Here is a 17574-nt window from a genome sequence, read left to right on the forward strand (position 1 = left end):
TCTACTGCAACAACCGACAGCACTGAAAACACCAAGTACCACAGCAACATTTTAAGTTCAGACAACTGCTTTACGCACTAATCTTTGAGACACCAGGGCAGGAAAGCTTTCTGTAACTAGCTCAACACAAGGGCAAAGTCCCACAATTAAAAGACCAGATTACATGCATACCAACGCCTCTGGCTCCCGTGGATTTGGGCGGGTGGTGCTGCCCCGTCCCTGATGCTCTCTCACAGGCATACAGAAAAAAAGAAGGGGAGAAAAAAAAAAAAAAAAAAAAAAAAAAAAAAAAAAGGAAAAAGGATACAAAACAGGGGATAGGGTGTGGGGTGTGGACGATTTACCTCTTCCAGCAGTGTGACCGTGTTCCTGCAGTTCTGCAAGCGGGTGGTGAAGCTGGAGGTGGTCGGGGAGTTGTAATCCTCTGTGGTCTCGGCGATGAACTCCGACACGGTGATCTGGTCCGGCATGATCCTGCCCCACCGGTAAAGCCCAGGAGGAGCCGGGCACACAGATCCGGAGAGAGGGGAAGCCAAGTTTCGAGGGGGAAGGTGCGGGGAAAAAAATAAGAAAACGAAAAAAAAAAAAAAAAAAAAAAGCAGAGGGAAGAAGATGTTAACAGCCAGCAGAGACCCGCAGCATCAAAGCAGCGGAGCCGCAGAGGGAGGCTGAGGCTTCGCCTTCTACATCCAGCCTCTCCCCGGCCGCCCCCTCCTCCTCCGGGCAGGAGGTGAAGGGGGAGAGACCCCCGCACGGCGCCCCTCGCTCGGCCCCGCCGGTGGGGAGCGCTCCCGCGGCCGCCTCCGAGCAGCCCAGCCCGGCCCCGCCGCGGCGCTGCGGGGAGGGCGGCGGGAGGGGAGCGGCGACCGCGCCGGGCTCAGCCCCTTTCCCCACCCGCGCCGACCCCCCCCACGCCCCCCGCCCCGGCCGCCGCTCCCGCCCGCGTCGAGCACTGACTTGTGCGGGCTCGGGCTGCGCCCCCCGGGCGCGGAGGCGGGGCCGGGCCGGGCCGGGCGCGGCGGGGCCGCGCTGACGGGCACCGCTGACGGGCACGCGCCGCCCGCCGCCGCTACGCGCGACAACGAGGAAGCGGTTCCGCGCAGGCGCGGCCGCCGCTCCCCTCCCCCGGCCCCGCGGTTGCTGAGAGGGGGAGGCTGCCCCTCGTTCGTTTTCTTATCATAAAGAAGGGCTTTTTGGTGGAAGCTGACAAGGTCGGGGTGTGCTGGGCTGCAGCAGTGTCCCTAAGCGGGAGAATGAGCTTCCCGTGCTGTCTGGCAGCGGGGAGGGACCCTGCCCGTTCCGGGCTGCGGCTCCGCGCCCGGTTCAGGGAACCCCCAGGCAGAGTCAGAGGGTCTCTTGCTGCTTTTTTCCCTTCCTAAGTCCGTCACAGCCGGCCGGAGCCCTCTCCGCCGATGATGTAGAGCCGAGGATTCATGCAGCCAGCGCTGAGGGAGCCATCCCTCTTGGCAGTCTGACTGCATAGGTTTTCACTCTCCTTAGACTTAGTTAATTTTTAAGAAGTCCTGCTATGATTCAGAGGAGCCCTTGAAGCTGCTGTTGCCGATTTTGCGTTACTAGTTCTGTGTCTGAGCCTTTCCAGAGCAGAGCCGGGTCGCACAGCCCGGCGCGGTGTCCCAGCAGCAGCGCTGGCCCGAGACCTGAGCCGCGGGTTTACAGTCCTGTGCCCTCTCACAAGCAGTGTTTTTGAATAGTTAACACACCCTCTATCCATTGTTGCATCATGTAACTCAGGGAACTGACAGACAACTCTAATGATTTTTTTTTTTTTTTTAAGCTTAGGTTTGGGCATCCATATGTTCCTTTCTAAAGAAGGCTAAGTCTCAGGAGGCTCAAGTAATTGTGGTCATCTGCTGCATCAGTGTGATTTATTTAGTCATACTGTGTGATTTCCTCCTCCTTTCTCTGGGATTCTCTCCACAGAAGCTGGACCATTCAAGACTGGTAAATATTCTCAAATCTGAGCAATTGAAAATGAGCAATATTATGTGGCTGTGTCCATTTCAAAAGATTTTATGGTCTCTCTATAAGTACCTATTGTATTACAATGTGATTAGGCTTGTATGTAATTAGGTTTTGTATGTAATTCTAATAAAATGCGTGTGCAACTCAAAAATAGTTGACAGTATCAACTAAAAGCTGCAATGCCTGAGTAAGAATAAAAAGGAGATACCTGATTTGAGTATACCTATAAAAAATGATTTGTATGCAGTTCTGTCAGCAAAAATATGACCACTACTCCTGAGCAATGGTCCTGCCTGAACATGTTTCTTTGATTTCATTTCCTTAGTAGAAGCCGTCCATATGGCCATGTGATTGCTGCTGCTGCTGCTTCACGTGATCCAGCTTTCTGGCACAAAGGCTCTGAGCTCGTACAGATGATTGCTAAACGTCATGAGACTCTGAAAGGTAGAGTAGGCAAGAGGAGGAGGAAGCCAAGAAAAGAACTGTGTGGGAGTTGCACTGAAAAATGGATTTGGGCAAAAAAAAAATGAACCGCTGAAGAAGCGATGGGAGGGGTAGGAAGAAAATCAATTGAGGATCGTGTTCATAAGAGCAGTGGAGGAGGAAGAGAGACCAAGAAGAAAAAAATGGCTGGTGGCATCAGAAGCAGCATGGAAAGGAGAGTGAAGAACTGGCTGGGGGGTTGGGCCAGTGAAGAGCTGTTGGTAGCATCCAAAAGAGCTGTTTCGGCGTGCCTGGCCTGCTTGGAAACTGGATGGGTGAGGGATATGGCCCGAGGGGCAAACAGGGTCTCTGTGGTCATCCCTTTAATTTCCTGCAGAACATCAATCACGGGCTGTCACACAGCTGTTCCTGGGCCAGACCTGTGGTCTGCAGGTCAGCCACAGTGTTCGTGTTAGGAAGAGTCCTGATCCCTCGTTGGCAGATTTCAAGTGAGGATAAATCCATCACACTGATGGACAAACTGGTTTAATTAATTGGGTACTCTCACTGTTAGGGTTGAATTGTTCCTCTTCAGGCTGAAGTTATTGAGCTTGACCATTAATCTCTGGATTGTAAAATAACCTCGTCTAGTATCCCAAACAAATCCTACCATATGGAGTGCAGACTGAAGCTGAGCATACTGCTAAAGACATAATTTTTTTCAATACTATTTTGTGAAAATTAAAACTACAGGATTGAAGAGCATGTTCAACTAAGAAGGGGAGTAGACAGGCCAGGGAAACTGTAGCAGTGAAGAGTGACAGGAGTGAAGGCAGAGCAGGGAGTAGCTGCAGCTGTGCTTCTGTGTTTCCTCATCAGGAAAAAGTGATCTTTTAAAAAGACATATTAAATATATAAAAAGTAAAACGAATGCAGAAGAATACTGGTAAATAAAGAGAATGGCACAGGCCTAAAAATGAAAAAGGAGGATCATAATTGCCTTTTGGTTTGTTTTTGACAGTTCTGAAATTGTTTACTCTGCCAAAGAGAATACAGTGCTCTGTTTTGCTGCTTAGAAGCAGCATTTCCCCTTCCTCTATTCAAATGGTAGTAGAGAAAATAGCCCTATAGGCATGACCTCTTTAGGCTTGGATTATTTTCACTTAAACTCACTAGAAGCAAGATTAGATAATTAATGTGATGGTAATAAAAATAAATTATACAAGCTGCCTGTAAAAATGTGCTTAGTTTAAACCTGTCAAATTATATAAGTATTTCAAATAGCATTTAGTGAATTTCAGATTTAACCATGTTTCCTGTTTTGAATTGTGATCAGTATCTGAGATTGAATTCTAAATTTGTAAGATGCACTTCTCTATAAATTGTCATTAACTGAAATCACTGTTTCACTTCACAAATGTCAAAGAATAATCATCAGAGTGTGAAAGTTATATTTCACAGCGTCTGCTCTAACACTATCTTAATCTGTGCTAGATTGTGGGGGAGGCTGTGCCACGGCCTTTTTCTCATGGAAGGTTTGCCAATGAAGTTATGCTTATCTCACTTCTCTTGGTATTCTGAAGTGAAACACATCTCTGTGTCCATCCTGGACAAGCTAGTGCCAGTGAGGATCAGGCAAGCAGCACTGGAAACCACACTCCTAACTGCTGATGCATTGCAGTCAAGAAAGTTGTTCTGTCTTGCCACCCCACCCAGTGATTCAGTCTATAAATACGTTTGATTCCCTGGATTTTATTGTGATTGCCAACAGAAGAGTTAATTACAGCAAATTGACAATAATTCTGCAATGCTGGTGATAGCCACCATGCTTAGGGAGAGGCCAAGGAACATAGCAATGACAGCACAAACTACCTACACAGGTGTTGTGCAATAAACTGAATGGCAATGAAAATATTTCTCATTTTGTGGTATTCTAGACAGCTTATATTTAGATTGAGGTCATCAGTTCACTCACAGGAGCTGAGCGGGAGTGAACAGGTGATGCTGTTGTCATCATTGTAAACTTTGCAGCATGACCAGTATGTGCCATAGGTGAAGAGCTACATGGCACTTGCACAGCTCTTCACATCACCAACGCAATTAACTGTTGAAACCACGAAGCAGTGAGGTAGAGAACAGCAAGATTATCTTTCCACTGTAGATAAGGAGCTAGATAGATGAGCTTGTGGCCCTGCTGTGTTTGTGGCTGTCTAGCTTTAGTCATGCAAAGTCAGCTCTTCAGGGTATCAACACCTCATCTAGGCTGAAGCTGGTGGTGGATCTCCTGTGGGATGTGATTACACTGCCTGCAGAGAGCAGCCCCAGGACCACCCTGAGGTCACGCTTCCCTGTTGCATAGGAAGCAAACTCACAGATGCAAACTCAGGTGTGGTTGCTGCTTAGTTTTTGGAAACAAGCTTGACCCAAGTTCCTGGCTGTGCACCAAATGTGTTGTCAAGCTTGCTCAGACAAGCTGCCTCCAGGGCCATTTGCAGCCTGTCCATGTGGCAGTGAAGTGAGTAGTTAGCTGGAGAAGGAAACCACTGTGCACATTGCTGCTGTGCAGATGAATCCTTTTGATTAGTACAGGTGTAGCCATGCCAGGATCTCGCATGTCAAATTTAGGGTTTTTTGATTCTCAAGTATAAGCATGATGGTTGCTTTTTTGCAAATACAGCTTTACAGCTACACTAATTTTTTGACTTTCAAGGTTCCCATCTCAGTTATTACTGCTGATAAAAGCGATGATTTTATGATATAATAGACAATAGTGTTTAATTAAAACATAAAATCATTGAAATACACATGCTTTTCTTAGTGAACTCTATAGTTGTTCTTTTTATGCTCCTTAGCATCTTCACAAATATGGAGAGAGCATCACCAGCTCAGCAGCAAATAGCAACAGAAGTAGTGGTGTGTTAAAATTAATCAGAAAAATATCCTTAGGCTATGTTCTCTACCATACTACTATGCTGAATACAGTTGTGGTTCGGTGTTAGATTCATCCATTTCAGCTAAACACAGCAGTCAGCAGTACTTCCCATCCTCCTCCTGATCCTAACTCACTTCATGAGATCACTGTATGACATAAGACAGCCATGGCATTTTGATAACTGATAAAGCTGATTTGAGATTCCCTAAGAAAATGTCCAACATCTATGTGGTAGATTGCTGGTGCTACATTTTTATAGTTTTATTTTATAACTTCTAACAAATTAATGGGAAAGGCTTATTTAAATTTATGGCCATAATACTAGAATATCCACAAATATTTCTGAACATCAGCTCTTCTCATTTGAGTTGGATGCTGGGCTTAGAGGATAAAAGAAGCTTCAAATCAACAAGAATCTCAGCAGGATGAGTTATGCTTTTGGTTTTGGAATATCTCACATGCTAAAACTCGGTAAACTTTTTTTGTTAGTGGAACTCTCATAGTTTTGTTTTGCAAAACAAAACCACCCCATTTATGTAAGAACAAGTAACATCATCACTTTGTACTTCAGCAGGAAATGTTTAGTCAGGAGGTGTTTCACCTCCAGGAGCTGTGTCCTCTCAGAGGACAGTCCCGACGGCTGACTGAGCCTTGTACAAAATGTAACACCTACATATTTTAACCTGCAGCATGTTTACACATTTAATATCACATAAGTGCATGATGTACTCACAGGAAGAGGCAAAGTCTATTTTAAACATTGAAGCCTACATCACACATTGTGACTGGTGCTAATTTGCTTGAAGGGAACTTGCATGGTAAACTGAAGAGTGTTTCTGCTTGAGGAAGAAGGCTGTTGCCTTTGACATTTGCAGACAAACCTTTGAAATGATTGTGTCATTGGGACAGAATAGTCAGGTAACTTTCCAGTAAAAGAAAACTTCTTGTCTGTGTCACACTGCTGAATATCAGGAAAACCAAAATCCAGGTCCAGCAAACATGCTGATTGCAGTTCTGTGGTTTTTAAGGGACAGTATCTACCAGTGTGGCTTATGAACTACATGAGCTGCGTCAACAGTTTGTGTTGCTGCTGTGACTGTTTTGAATGCAAGAATCAGCTGATTTCAATTTTAACATTGGCATCTTCCAGCATTTGTCTTCATCTGGTATTTAAAATGAGATAGCAACTGTCTCAGAAACTACAGTGTTATTTTAGAAAGCTTTTAACACTTACAATAGTGGCTTAAACAGAAGGTTCTTTTTGCATTCTTTCAATATTAACATGATAGCAAAAAGAGAGCCCATTGTGTTCTCATTATAAATGACATTTTAGTAGCATTAAGATCTTGAGCTTTTAATGCTATGTCGACAAAATGAAAAAAAGATTAAAACATCAGAAATATTTTGCTGAATTATATATTTTGCATCTTATTTACTTGAATATCCTGGGCGAGTAGCTTGGCTGAATGATAAGTTCAAATAACCATCTTAAAGGACAGCTGAAAATAACACCACTGAAAATGAAGTGCAGCATTGAGTTACACAAGATTAAGCTGACTAATCTGCTGATTCAGTTTTGCCTTTGTTTTTTTGGTTTTGTCATGCAAGATCAAGAGTCAAGCAAACACATAATGGCATTCCAGGCTCCCAGTAGCAACAACAAGCAATGGGCTGTTCCCCTGCAACCCTTGCATTCTCCAAAGAGAAAATGCTCATCTGCAGCAGGAGGCAGCAGGCTCAGGACAGACATGCTCTTTTTCTTGTTACAGATGGACTGAATTTGTTATTTCTGTTTCACAGAGGTTTTTTGTTAGAGGTGCTCATTTAAGAAACCTTACTTCAGTTCATAGGAAGTGTAATAATGCATATTAAAGGTCTGGAGGGGAAGCCATACAAGGAGTGGCTGAGGTCACTTGGATTGTTCAACATCCTCATGAGGGGAAGAGGACGGGCAGACACTGATCTCTTCTTTCTGGTGCCCAGAGACCTGACCCAAGGGAATGGCCTGAAGCTGTGTCAGGGGATGTTTGGGTTGGATATTAGGAAAAGGTTTTTCCCCCAGAGGGTGGCTGGGCACTGGAACAGGCTCTCCAGGGAAGCAATCACAGCACCAAGCCTGACAGAGCTCAAGAAGCATATGGACAATGCTCTCAGGCACATGGTGTTATTCTCAGGCGTGGTCTTATGCAGGGCCTGGACTTGGACTCAGTAACATTGTGGGTCCCTTCCAACTCAGGATATTTTATGATTCTATGATTCTGTGTGTCAGGAGATAACAGATTCAAATACAGCTCTTACAACATCTACAGAATATAAAAGCACAGCAGTATATTCTTCTATAAGGACTGGTTTTTGGACAGTTCAAAGATATCAAACTCTTATGAGTGCTGATGGATAAGAAAACTTTCAGTGGAGCCACTTGCAAATTTAACCCTTGCCCAAGTATGAGCCAATATGAGCCTGCTTGTTACTCACAGAGATGGTCAGGCAAGAGCTACCGACCCTGAGGAAGCTGTTCTTCCAGCAGTACCCACCATCACTGCACTGGAGAGGTTGAAGAACAGCACAGGGCAACCTGTGCATGTTTATCCTTGCATTCCTTATACTGAGCAAGCCCTTGAAAGATTGTTGGGAAGGGCATTGCAGACACATTGGCAGGAGAGCAGGCTGTGCCAGTGGGATTGCAAAGGACAAGATGGAGCCAGTATGTCATGAAGGGGTACTCTGATTGAAACAAGAGAAATGAGTCCTTCCAAAGCAGGAGTCATAGTAGCTGAATGCTTTTTTATTTACCTTTTTTTTAATAAGAGAAATAGCAATGACTAAAATCAGAGCGTGATACTGCAGAAATGAACATGTTGCAGGGCAGCTGGCATAGCAGGCTATCCAAAACAAAAAGAGAATGAAATAAAGCCTCAGCCCACATTGCAAACATTTCAATATTTTCTCTTTCCCTCTGGAAACGGTATGGCTGTGTCATTACCAGGCACAACTCTGCTTCTACCGAAGCTGCTAAATGTATGCTGATGGCAGCATGCAGCATGCTGTCTGCAGTGAAAATGAAGGTTCAGACCAAAATGAATCTATTGATGCCTTAGGATTTTAGCTTTAATATTTTTCATATCCTGTACTTCTTTAGTGTATAATTCTAAACTCCATATAGCCTGTTAGCTACTGTTCTCCCATTTTGGTCAGACAAGACAATTCCTCTCTAGGCTTGAAACTGACTGTCTCAGGCCCCGAGATATGTAAACAAAAGTGAGTTGGGGGGAAGCAAACTTGGGATAATGACTTCATACCTGTAGCTATAATTGGAGGATTAACCCCCGATATGCAAATGGACCAAACTTATAAAAGTATGAAAACCCATGACCCTCTTGTCCATTTTGGGGGTAGCCCCTGGGGACTTTGACTGCCCTAATGTACCTGAAGGCCTTTCAATAAATATAAACACTTTTATTCTCTTAATTTTGTCTAGCCTCTGTTTTTAGGTAGTCCCAACGAGATATCACTATGAAACAGTTTGAGAATTATATAAAGGCTCTGTAGACCTGGGATCATGTCCTTGAGCTGCCACCCATGGCTCTGACATCGCAACTGATGTCTGTGTGCATTTCTCTATCTGTGGAATTCAGACAATTATATTTCTTTTTCTAGGTGAAAGCATACTGGGCTTTTTCAGCTGAATACTGCTATATCAGAACTAAGTATTTTTAATATACATTTTAGTGTAAGAGTTTCAAAAAATAGCTGAGGGATGAGAAGGACTCTCAGGCCAAACAATTTTGTCAGCACTTTTTTGGACAGAGAAAAAGGTTTGGCAGGTAAATGAAAAGGTTTCTTCCTACTAGTTGTTAATGCTGTGAAAATAAGAATCAGAAAGATCTGGGTTTGTGAGGGGCTTCTCCCTCTCTATTATAGTTTTATTAGCATTACTTTGTGGAAAAAGAGCAACTAAGACCCCTATGATAATAAACAGATACTCAGAAGTCATTTGTGGCTTCACACAAGCTTTGCTAAGACACAGTTTGCAGACGTGAATGTGTATGGGCTTACTGAGTTGAACTTTAAATGCTGGCTTATAGTGTTGACTGAGCATACTTTATTTCTCAATTTCCTAAATAGCATCTCATTAGAGAAAGGCTGGAAATAAATCTGCAGATGTTGGATGTTATAAAAAAGGTCCTTACAACCACTGAACTTACTAGCACACCTGTGTTTCCCTTATATAAGCTACTATTTTCAATGATACATCACTTGGCCAGACTCTAGACTTGAAAGTAACATAAGAAATTTTCAATTCAGGAGTGATGCCTTTTGGGCTTTATTTTGTCTGTATTTATTTTGTTTGTACATTTGTTTGTTTTATTAAGGAAATCAGTATTTTTAACATGCATTAGATCTGAAATTATTTTATGCATATCTCCTTTATGCTCAAGCAAAATACTCATGTTTAAAATTATGGTTTGCAGATTTTACTAATGTAGATATTTGAATGTTGGAATCGTAGGGTTCTGTTAAAACCCAGGATGACAGATAACCATATGGAAGCTTTTGGAAACTGGTCTTGCTGTGTGAACCAAATTTCTGTTGGGCCAGTGTTCACATGGTGCTAAATGAAATTAAAAAGTGCAAAATTGCAGTCTAGAGGTCCATCACAACAGCTCCTTTTGCTGATTACTCATTTGCTTCTACTTTTAAGCATTGAATTTGAGCTTGCAGCTTCCTAAGTTAACTGGTGCTCCATTGACTACTGTAGAGGGTGACCATCTGCTCATGTGTTCTGCCTCTAAGGATATTTTAAAAGCAATGCTGATCCCAGAAAATTTGAAAGGGTGGCAGGAAAGATGTCAAAAATCTTCAGTTCCTAAAAGTTTTGTGGGAAAAATAAAAATGAGCATGGGAAAAAGATGTTTCTTGCCCTTATGAGTAGGAAAGGCTCACTGTCACCTTGTTCTTTGTTAAGATAATCAGTGTGGAAGAAAGATTCCCTAAGTGTCCCAGTCATGGGAAAAGTTTCAGTGATGGTTTACACCTCCTCAGGAGCTTTAGTCAAGACACAGATCTGTAGAAAATTTGGTTTCATTAATTTCAGGGATGTTAACACTACTTATTTTCTTGATGGTGGTTGTGTTTTATTTTATTCCTTCAAGGAAGTCTAGGAACAGTAGGACATAAAAATGTAAGTGCCATTTCAAAATCAAATAGAAATGTCCAGCTTAATAGCTTCATATTTTTAAAAATATGATTGATTGACTTCTGAACTCTTGCTTATTTAAGACCTCATGGACTTAAAAAGGAAAAATATGTGTAGCCATGTGACGAAGAAAATGCACCAAAGGAGTATTTATTCAGTTTTGAGAAGATCAGCAGCAGTGATTCACCCTCTTGACTGGTCTGGAGTGCAATATGGTCAACTGACTCCCCCAGGGAGGAAGAAAAGATGAAAGTCCCACACTGCTGTGTGGTCACACAGGGAGCAGTGACCTGTGCCAGGGTAGCTCCAGCCGGTGCACCCAGTACAAAGAAAACTTCAGCCTTAACCATCAGTATTGTTGTTGTAGGGGATTCAAGTCAGGCAGTCAAAATGTAGCTTTTAGTGGTTCAGTGAAAGAGAGTAAAAACTTTAAAACAAGAGAACTCACCATCCAGAGACTGAAAAAACAAAAGCATTTTTAGACGACAGTGTGCTGTTCAGCACTTTACATCATGCACAGAAGAGAGTCCCTCCTCTTTTCAAGCCCCCACACAAATCTTGCCATAGATTTTTCAGGCTGATCTCAGAGATTTGTTGTTTTCAAAGTTAAAACAACAACCAAAACCAGTTACCAGATCTAGATGAGTTGAAAGGAGTTACAATGTCCTTTGTAGACCCTGTCCCCCTTATCCAGCCTTGAAATCTATGAAAGCAAACCAAACTACATAATAAATGTTAGTGTTTGTTCCAATACTTGCTCAGGTGATCAATGATTTGTGAGGATTTACTGGTTTCTTGGATTTTTGATCCTTAAAAGGATCAATAGGTTAGACTTTTTCTGACGAGCACCTACTGTAGTAAAGTGGCATTAAGCAGAAAAAAAACCCCACTGGCAGGTATTAGAATTGATAAAACATCTGGTCTGCTTTTTACTCTTTCAACAAGTTATTTATATTCATTTCTTTTGTCTTTCTTACCGGTTCCATAGTGAATCTCTTGAAGAAAAACTTGAAAGCCTGGATGCTGAAGATCTCATGTCTCATCTGTCAGAACCAGAAACCTACCTAGATGAGGAGAAAAGATCAAGTAAGTAAAACTGACCAAAGCTACGGGACTGGCAAAGTCACTTATTTAGACAGTCAGTTTGAAAAAATGTGTGTTAATTCCTCAGTGATGGCAATTTATCATATATGTTTTGACTGCTGCCTTTGATATTGGGAATTTCATTGTGGTAAATAGATTCATTAGAAATTCCCTGAAAAAGAGCACCTTATTAAAAATTTCTAGAGGAGAGCTTCATTAAGCTGGCTGGGGAAACCCTGTCTAACTCAATGTGGCAGCTACTCAGTCAGCTGCACTGAGTGCAGCGCTGGTAACATCGCCTGTCCAAGTTGTCTGACACTTCAGAAGATCCTGTTTTCTGATATAACTTCAGTGTAACCATTCAGGCTGAAAATTTCTATGTCAGGTGTATGCACCAGACTGATCTTTTTTGGAAGACGGAGATAAGATCTGAAGGATAAAGAGACTGGGAGCAAGAAGTGTTCTGACGACCAGTAATCCTGCATGTAGGAGAGGGTAGGAGGGTGTGGGGAGACAGTCATAGCAGGATATGGAAAAGTGTTCTCACTGTTTTTCATCAGGTTTTTTCTGCCATTATATTGCATACTCTTTCCAGTTTAAGACTTGAGTTGCTGTGGGAAAAGGAAGGTGCTAGAAATACTGCAGAGCTATGAGCAGGTGAGTAGGGCTGGCACATACTTTTCACTTTGGGATGTTATGAGCTGATCTTCATGTTTTGTTGAAAGGAACAAGTTGGAAAAAGATTGGCGGGGGCTTGAGGCCAGATATGATGGGTGCTGGGAAGGCGAATACTGCACATAAGCCATTGCCATGAGATGGTAAAGCAGGGAGGCTGGGACAACCCCCATGAGACAGAGATGGGACTAAGTGAGCTGGCAGATGGGAGAGGTGACAAGGACCCATAGGGATGAGATCAGAGTCAAACAGAGGGGCCCAGGCAGCAGGAGAGTGGGAGAGAGGCCATCCCCAGTTTACACCCTTTGATTAATCAGTCTGCCCATTTTCATTTGAGCACATCACTTGATTCCTTGATTCCATGAGGAAAACCACAAATACTTCTCTATGAGGTTTTTTTTTTTAACCTTCTGTCTAAGAAAAGCCTTGTTATGCCTGTTGACCTATTTCCCCAGAGACTGCTGTAGTTTGTTTATGGGGTTTGTCCTGTTTGTTTTGTGTTTCCAGCTATGTCATGAGGGTCTGGAGGTTTTCCAATCCTTAACATTAAAAATAACATAGAATAATCCGTCTCAAAGACTTATAAGATTCAATTAAAAATTGCCACATACAAGTTTTTGGATAGAATGTTAGTATCTCTCTTTTTCCTTCTGTTTCTGAGCCTTTAGAATATTTTCAAGTGATGTTGTCAAGAGCTCTTTTATTATTATGAGGGTTAGACATCTTTTTTACCAGCAGATTTCAGATTTTTACGTGCTGGCTGGAAAGAATCTGAGATCTTACCAGGTATGCCAGCAGCTTGGCAGCACAGGAGGAAAAATGGTTACGGGCTCTGCTCATAAGGAGGAGGTGTGTCCTTTGATTTGAAGGCCAGTGTGCAAGAGGAGTAGTATCTGCCTTAAACCAAGAAAATCATGCTTGAATATTGTTTTACATGCAGGAAAAAGTTGTTAGAAGGCGGCCCTGGCACTGCACTGTGTTTTTGTGGATTGGGAAAGACCTGTCCTGGCAGATAACTGAGTACCACCATCTTAAAGCAAATCCATAGCCACTGGCAACCCTGCATGTGACTCAACCCATGATGACATGTCTGCTGGTTGTTTAATTTTACAGCACACCTCTTCCTTTTAATTATATTTTTCATCTCCTTAGGCAAAAAAAATCACCATCATCATAGGTTTATGTTATTCAAATCAAAGCAAGAAATAAAAAATATGTAATCGTTCATGACTTTCTAAATTGGATGCTGACATAAATTTACAAGTAACTGTGATTGACATTGGACTACATTTTAAATGGATGGCAATTTATTTTTCATAAGTCTAAAACCTCACAGAATCTCTTTATGTCTGCTATAATAAGCTACTGAATATTATTTAATTGCTCATTTGATATAAGCAGCTTTATGAGCATTTTTGGTTAGATCTCAGTGGGTTAGAATGATTCTGATCCTTTCTAGGTCTCCTACTCATTTTTGGGCCTCTTGATACAACAGCAATCAGCAAATAAATTAAATATCAAAGAAATCCAGAAAAATGTTTATAAAGAAAGCAAGTTGGTTGAAGTTATCATCATTGTTTGATGAGAAACAGCACTGAGAAGGAAACATGTGGCTCTCCTAGAGAGAGGAATGGTAGCCCAGTGATGAAAGTACTCATGTGAGTTCAATATTGACTCAGTGACCTTGGACAATTTATTAGGGCATCATTCAGATGGCAAATTTCTCAAGCCATACACCCGTTAGAGTGATTCCTCTGGGTAAAGAGTCTTTTGAGGCTAAATACAGCTTTTCTGAAACTCTTGACCCAGTGACAATAGAACAGTAGAATTTGGGCTGTGTCAAGATGGCATTTTGACTCTGCTTCTCACTCCCCCCAAAAAACAAAACCAATGCTTCCCAGCTGTCCTAGGAAATGTGAAGAAGACATTACCAGATTTATGGAAAATCCTTATATATGACAGTATGTGAGTGGGAGCAGGGAGTGAATGTGAAATATAAAAGCCTAGAACATATAGAGAACAATGAAAACTGGAGAAATACGATTAGCTTTCACCCAGGGACACCTACACCTGAAAAGAGTTGGGGCTTAAGTAAGGAGGGGGCCTAACTGAGAACAGGGTGACATTAATGGCAGCTGGGTGACAACTCAACACAATACAATAATACAATAATACAATAGCAGATTCTATTAGTCCTTAGATGAAGAAAGCATTTGTTCTTGTGTCTAATTATAAATACATACAATTATATTGAATTAATTAGTGCAATCTAAGTGCTTGACTAATCCCAATGCCTAACTAATAAGTATAATGAGTTGAATCCCTATATTTTTAAGGTTTTAGGACTGGATAAATTATGTGGAAAGCCAGTGCATTCTCAGGAAGAGAATATAAAAATTGCCAATATATTGGGTAATAATCAAGAAAAAAAATTATGCAGGGATTTTGCAGAGGAGAGGAAAATATCAGGAAATATTTTTTGCATTCTTTAATTACCTGCATTTGATATTTCTTAAACTCTGTGATTTCTTCATAAATTTAATGACCTATTTCAGCTTGCTTTTCATTTTAGAGTACGTTTTTTTTTCTTTCATAATAGAATATATGACTTGACTAGCAATAATATACATCCATATTTTTCATGTCTAATGAGTATTTTAGGGCAAATAGTAACTAGCCAATTTTCTCTTATGCCTGAACTGGAGTTAGCCTAACTAGAAAAACTCAAACAAGCAAAAGTTAATATTGTTTCTACAGTCACTGATATAACAACAATAGTAGTTGTGCACCACCATGCTGAAAATCAACTCCCTTTATGTCCAAACAATAGTGTGAATCACAGAAATCTGACCTTGATATACAAATGTGATCATGTAGTAATTATAGCTCTTGTGCTTTCTGTATAAACAGACTACTTCATCTGGAAATGCTGTAGGATATTGCTTCATTCTGCAATTTGCAGCTAATGACTGAGCAGAAAGTTTTTATATCCCAAAAAGCTTTAAAATATAGCAGGTAGAAAAATCTTATTTCCTGCAAACGAAAAAAAATAAGCTTGTTGTTTGAACTGCAGTGAATCAAGTCATTGCTCTATCTATGGTCTGTTGAAAAGTAGATCTTACAAATTTAAAGATTGTCTTCAAAACCACATTTTGCAAAGGTTATTAAAGACACTTTCATGGGCAAAATATGGAATTAAATTACTCAGTCCAAGTGATAACTGACATGTTCTTTAACAACTGTGAGATTAACAAAAATGTCTTTCATATCATGCCAAAATCTGCTTGTTCTGTTTGTGTCTGTGTTGGTATCATCCAAACAGGATGTGACAAACATATGTTCTTTGGCTTTGCCCTAATCTGTGATTTGGATAACACTATTAAGATCTGGTCTAACAAACTTCAGTGAAGCAAATCTGAGGATATTTGTCTGTGGACTTGATTTTAGTATGTCCTGAGCAATAGAAGCTCCATCCTGACTTCATACATTTAGCTGTATGTGTTTTCAGTGCTTCCATAAAAATATACTATGAAAATATCATCATGCTTACAGACATGGGCTGAATCCTGAAAGAAAATAATAATGGAAAACTAACCCAGCACAGAGCCCAGGAGTGACCTTGAAGAGCTGAGTGACATCCTCTTGATGTGTCCCTGCTTATAAGGGTTTCCAAGAATGTCAATTGCTCAGTTTTTAATCTATTCAATCATTACAGTGATGACTTTAGAGAATTCTAATTTCTTAATCAAAATTTTGTTTAGTGCCAGAAGTGCTACCAAAGTTCATAAGTATTACATAAGTAGTACAGTTTTTTTTTTTTCCCCAGGAAAATTTAAAACCTGAAAAAATATCAAGATCACTTTCTTGAAATAAAATATATTTTCCTTAATTCCATCTCGATTGGCATACGATGATTAATGAAAAAAAAAATTGCATTTCTTTTCTCTGATTCTTTATAAATAATACCTAGAATTAACAATTCCAGTGTTTTGCACTGGATTGATGTCAGGCTGAACGGGTTATTAATCCTTAGGTCATTACACCAAACTTTTAAATATATTAAAAAGTATGAGATTTCTTCTATTCATCTTGAAATGCCCTTGTGTTTGAATATGTATGGAAAATTAACTTAAAAATTCAGACCTTTTCTTGCATGGTACTTTTAGAAATAGCAACTGATTAAAAAAGAACGTAGTTTTAGGAGATGGTTATTACTGTTAGAATGGAAATTAGTTCTCTACCTCATGTGATATAATTGTCATATGATTATGAAATGATCATGGATGGGCTGTGCAAGTGCTGAAGAATAATGGTTTGGAATTCATGCTGTAAAACATAATTCTAATACTCAACAGTTTTGTCCTGTATCCATACCCTAGGATGTTATAGCACATTGCCAGAGCGGGCCAGAGGGCTCAAGGGTACTCGTTTGGTCATTTTCTGCAGTCTCATTCAGAGGTGAATTTTCTTTAAGACTCAGATATATGACAAAGATTTGTGTAAGTATTTAGACTGAAGGAATATCTAGTCTTTGAAGCCTGTCTTTTGTTATTTATCTAAGGGCTTCAAGATGGTGGTATTGTGAGTTAAATCTCCTTGTATCCACTTAAGACTGACCTTTTTATCACTTCCGAATATATCCATCAGCTGTTTCTTGGGCTTAGGGAAGAATTTTCATTTTGTGGAGGCAGCAGCTAATCAGAGTGTCTGCTGCCCAGCTTCAGACCTCTGGAGAGCTTTCACTGATCTTGTCAAGGGTATTTTTTTATATTTGATGACAAGGTTGCCATTTGCAGTCCAAGATTTTGAGTTACTTACAATCCACTTCAGAAGATTGTGAGGGGCTAATAACACACAAGAGCACTTCCCACCTTCCCTGTATGCTTAGTCACTGCTTAGTTATTCATTCAGTACATAGTTTATAACAAAATACCCTGTGCATGGTATATAGATAATAGATTAATAATATAATCTGAATGTGACATCAAGCTGTCTTGTCTCTGCCCCCACTCATTCTCAATAGCCACTGATTGTGGGCTGAATTCAAGATCAACCATTTGCTGTCTGTGTTTTTAGGAAGGGATCATTGTTAAAATTAGAAACTAAACCTGGTGTATCTGTGTTGAAGATCAAATTGTCTCTGCACAAAAAGTCTGGTGCAGTTGAACATTCCATGTCCTTCCTACAGAAGCTTTTCTACTCTGTGTTGTCAGCGCTCAAGCAAAGCAAGCAGCACACCTCCTACTTCCAGCCTTCATCGATTAGTCAGGCACTCATGAGG

At 41.0% G+C, this 17574-nt stretch overlaps 1 protein-coding gene and 1 long non-coding RNA gene across 3 annotated transcripts in view; one reads left to right on the top strand and one right to left on the bottom strand.

The window, feature by feature from the left end:
* ASAP1 (ArfGAP with SH3 domain, ankyrin repeat and PH domain 1) overlaps positions 1-17574 on the bottom strand; it is a 148742-nt gene that overhangs the window by 118334 nt on the left and 12834 nt on the right. The window contains 2 exon segments of the mRNA XM_069005491.1: positions 345-474; positions 11513-11599. Coding sequence (XP_068861592.1) covers positions 345-474; positions 11513-11571 — 189 coding nt within the window. The 5' untranslated portion in view covers positions 11572-11599.
* LOC138106017 (uncharacterized) lies at positions 1095-4928 on the top strand. 2 transcript variants are annotated; one of them, XR_011148873.1, is made up of 3 exons: positions 1095-1211; positions 1796-1962; positions 2309-4928. It is a non-coding gene; the product is annotated as an uncharacterized lncRNA (long non-coding RNA). The 2 variants fall into 2 exon arrangements; XR_011148874.1 differs by having other exon boundaries at positions 1801-1962.

This window comes from Aphelocoma coerulescens, chromosome 2, assembly GCF_041296385.1.
Source record: "Aphelocoma coerulescens isolate FSJ_1873_10779 chromosome 2, UR_Acoe_1.0, whole genome shotgun sequence".
Taxonomy (NCBI): Eukaryota; Metazoa; Chordata; class Aves; order Passeriformes; family Corvidae; genus Aphelocoma; species Aphelocoma coerulescens.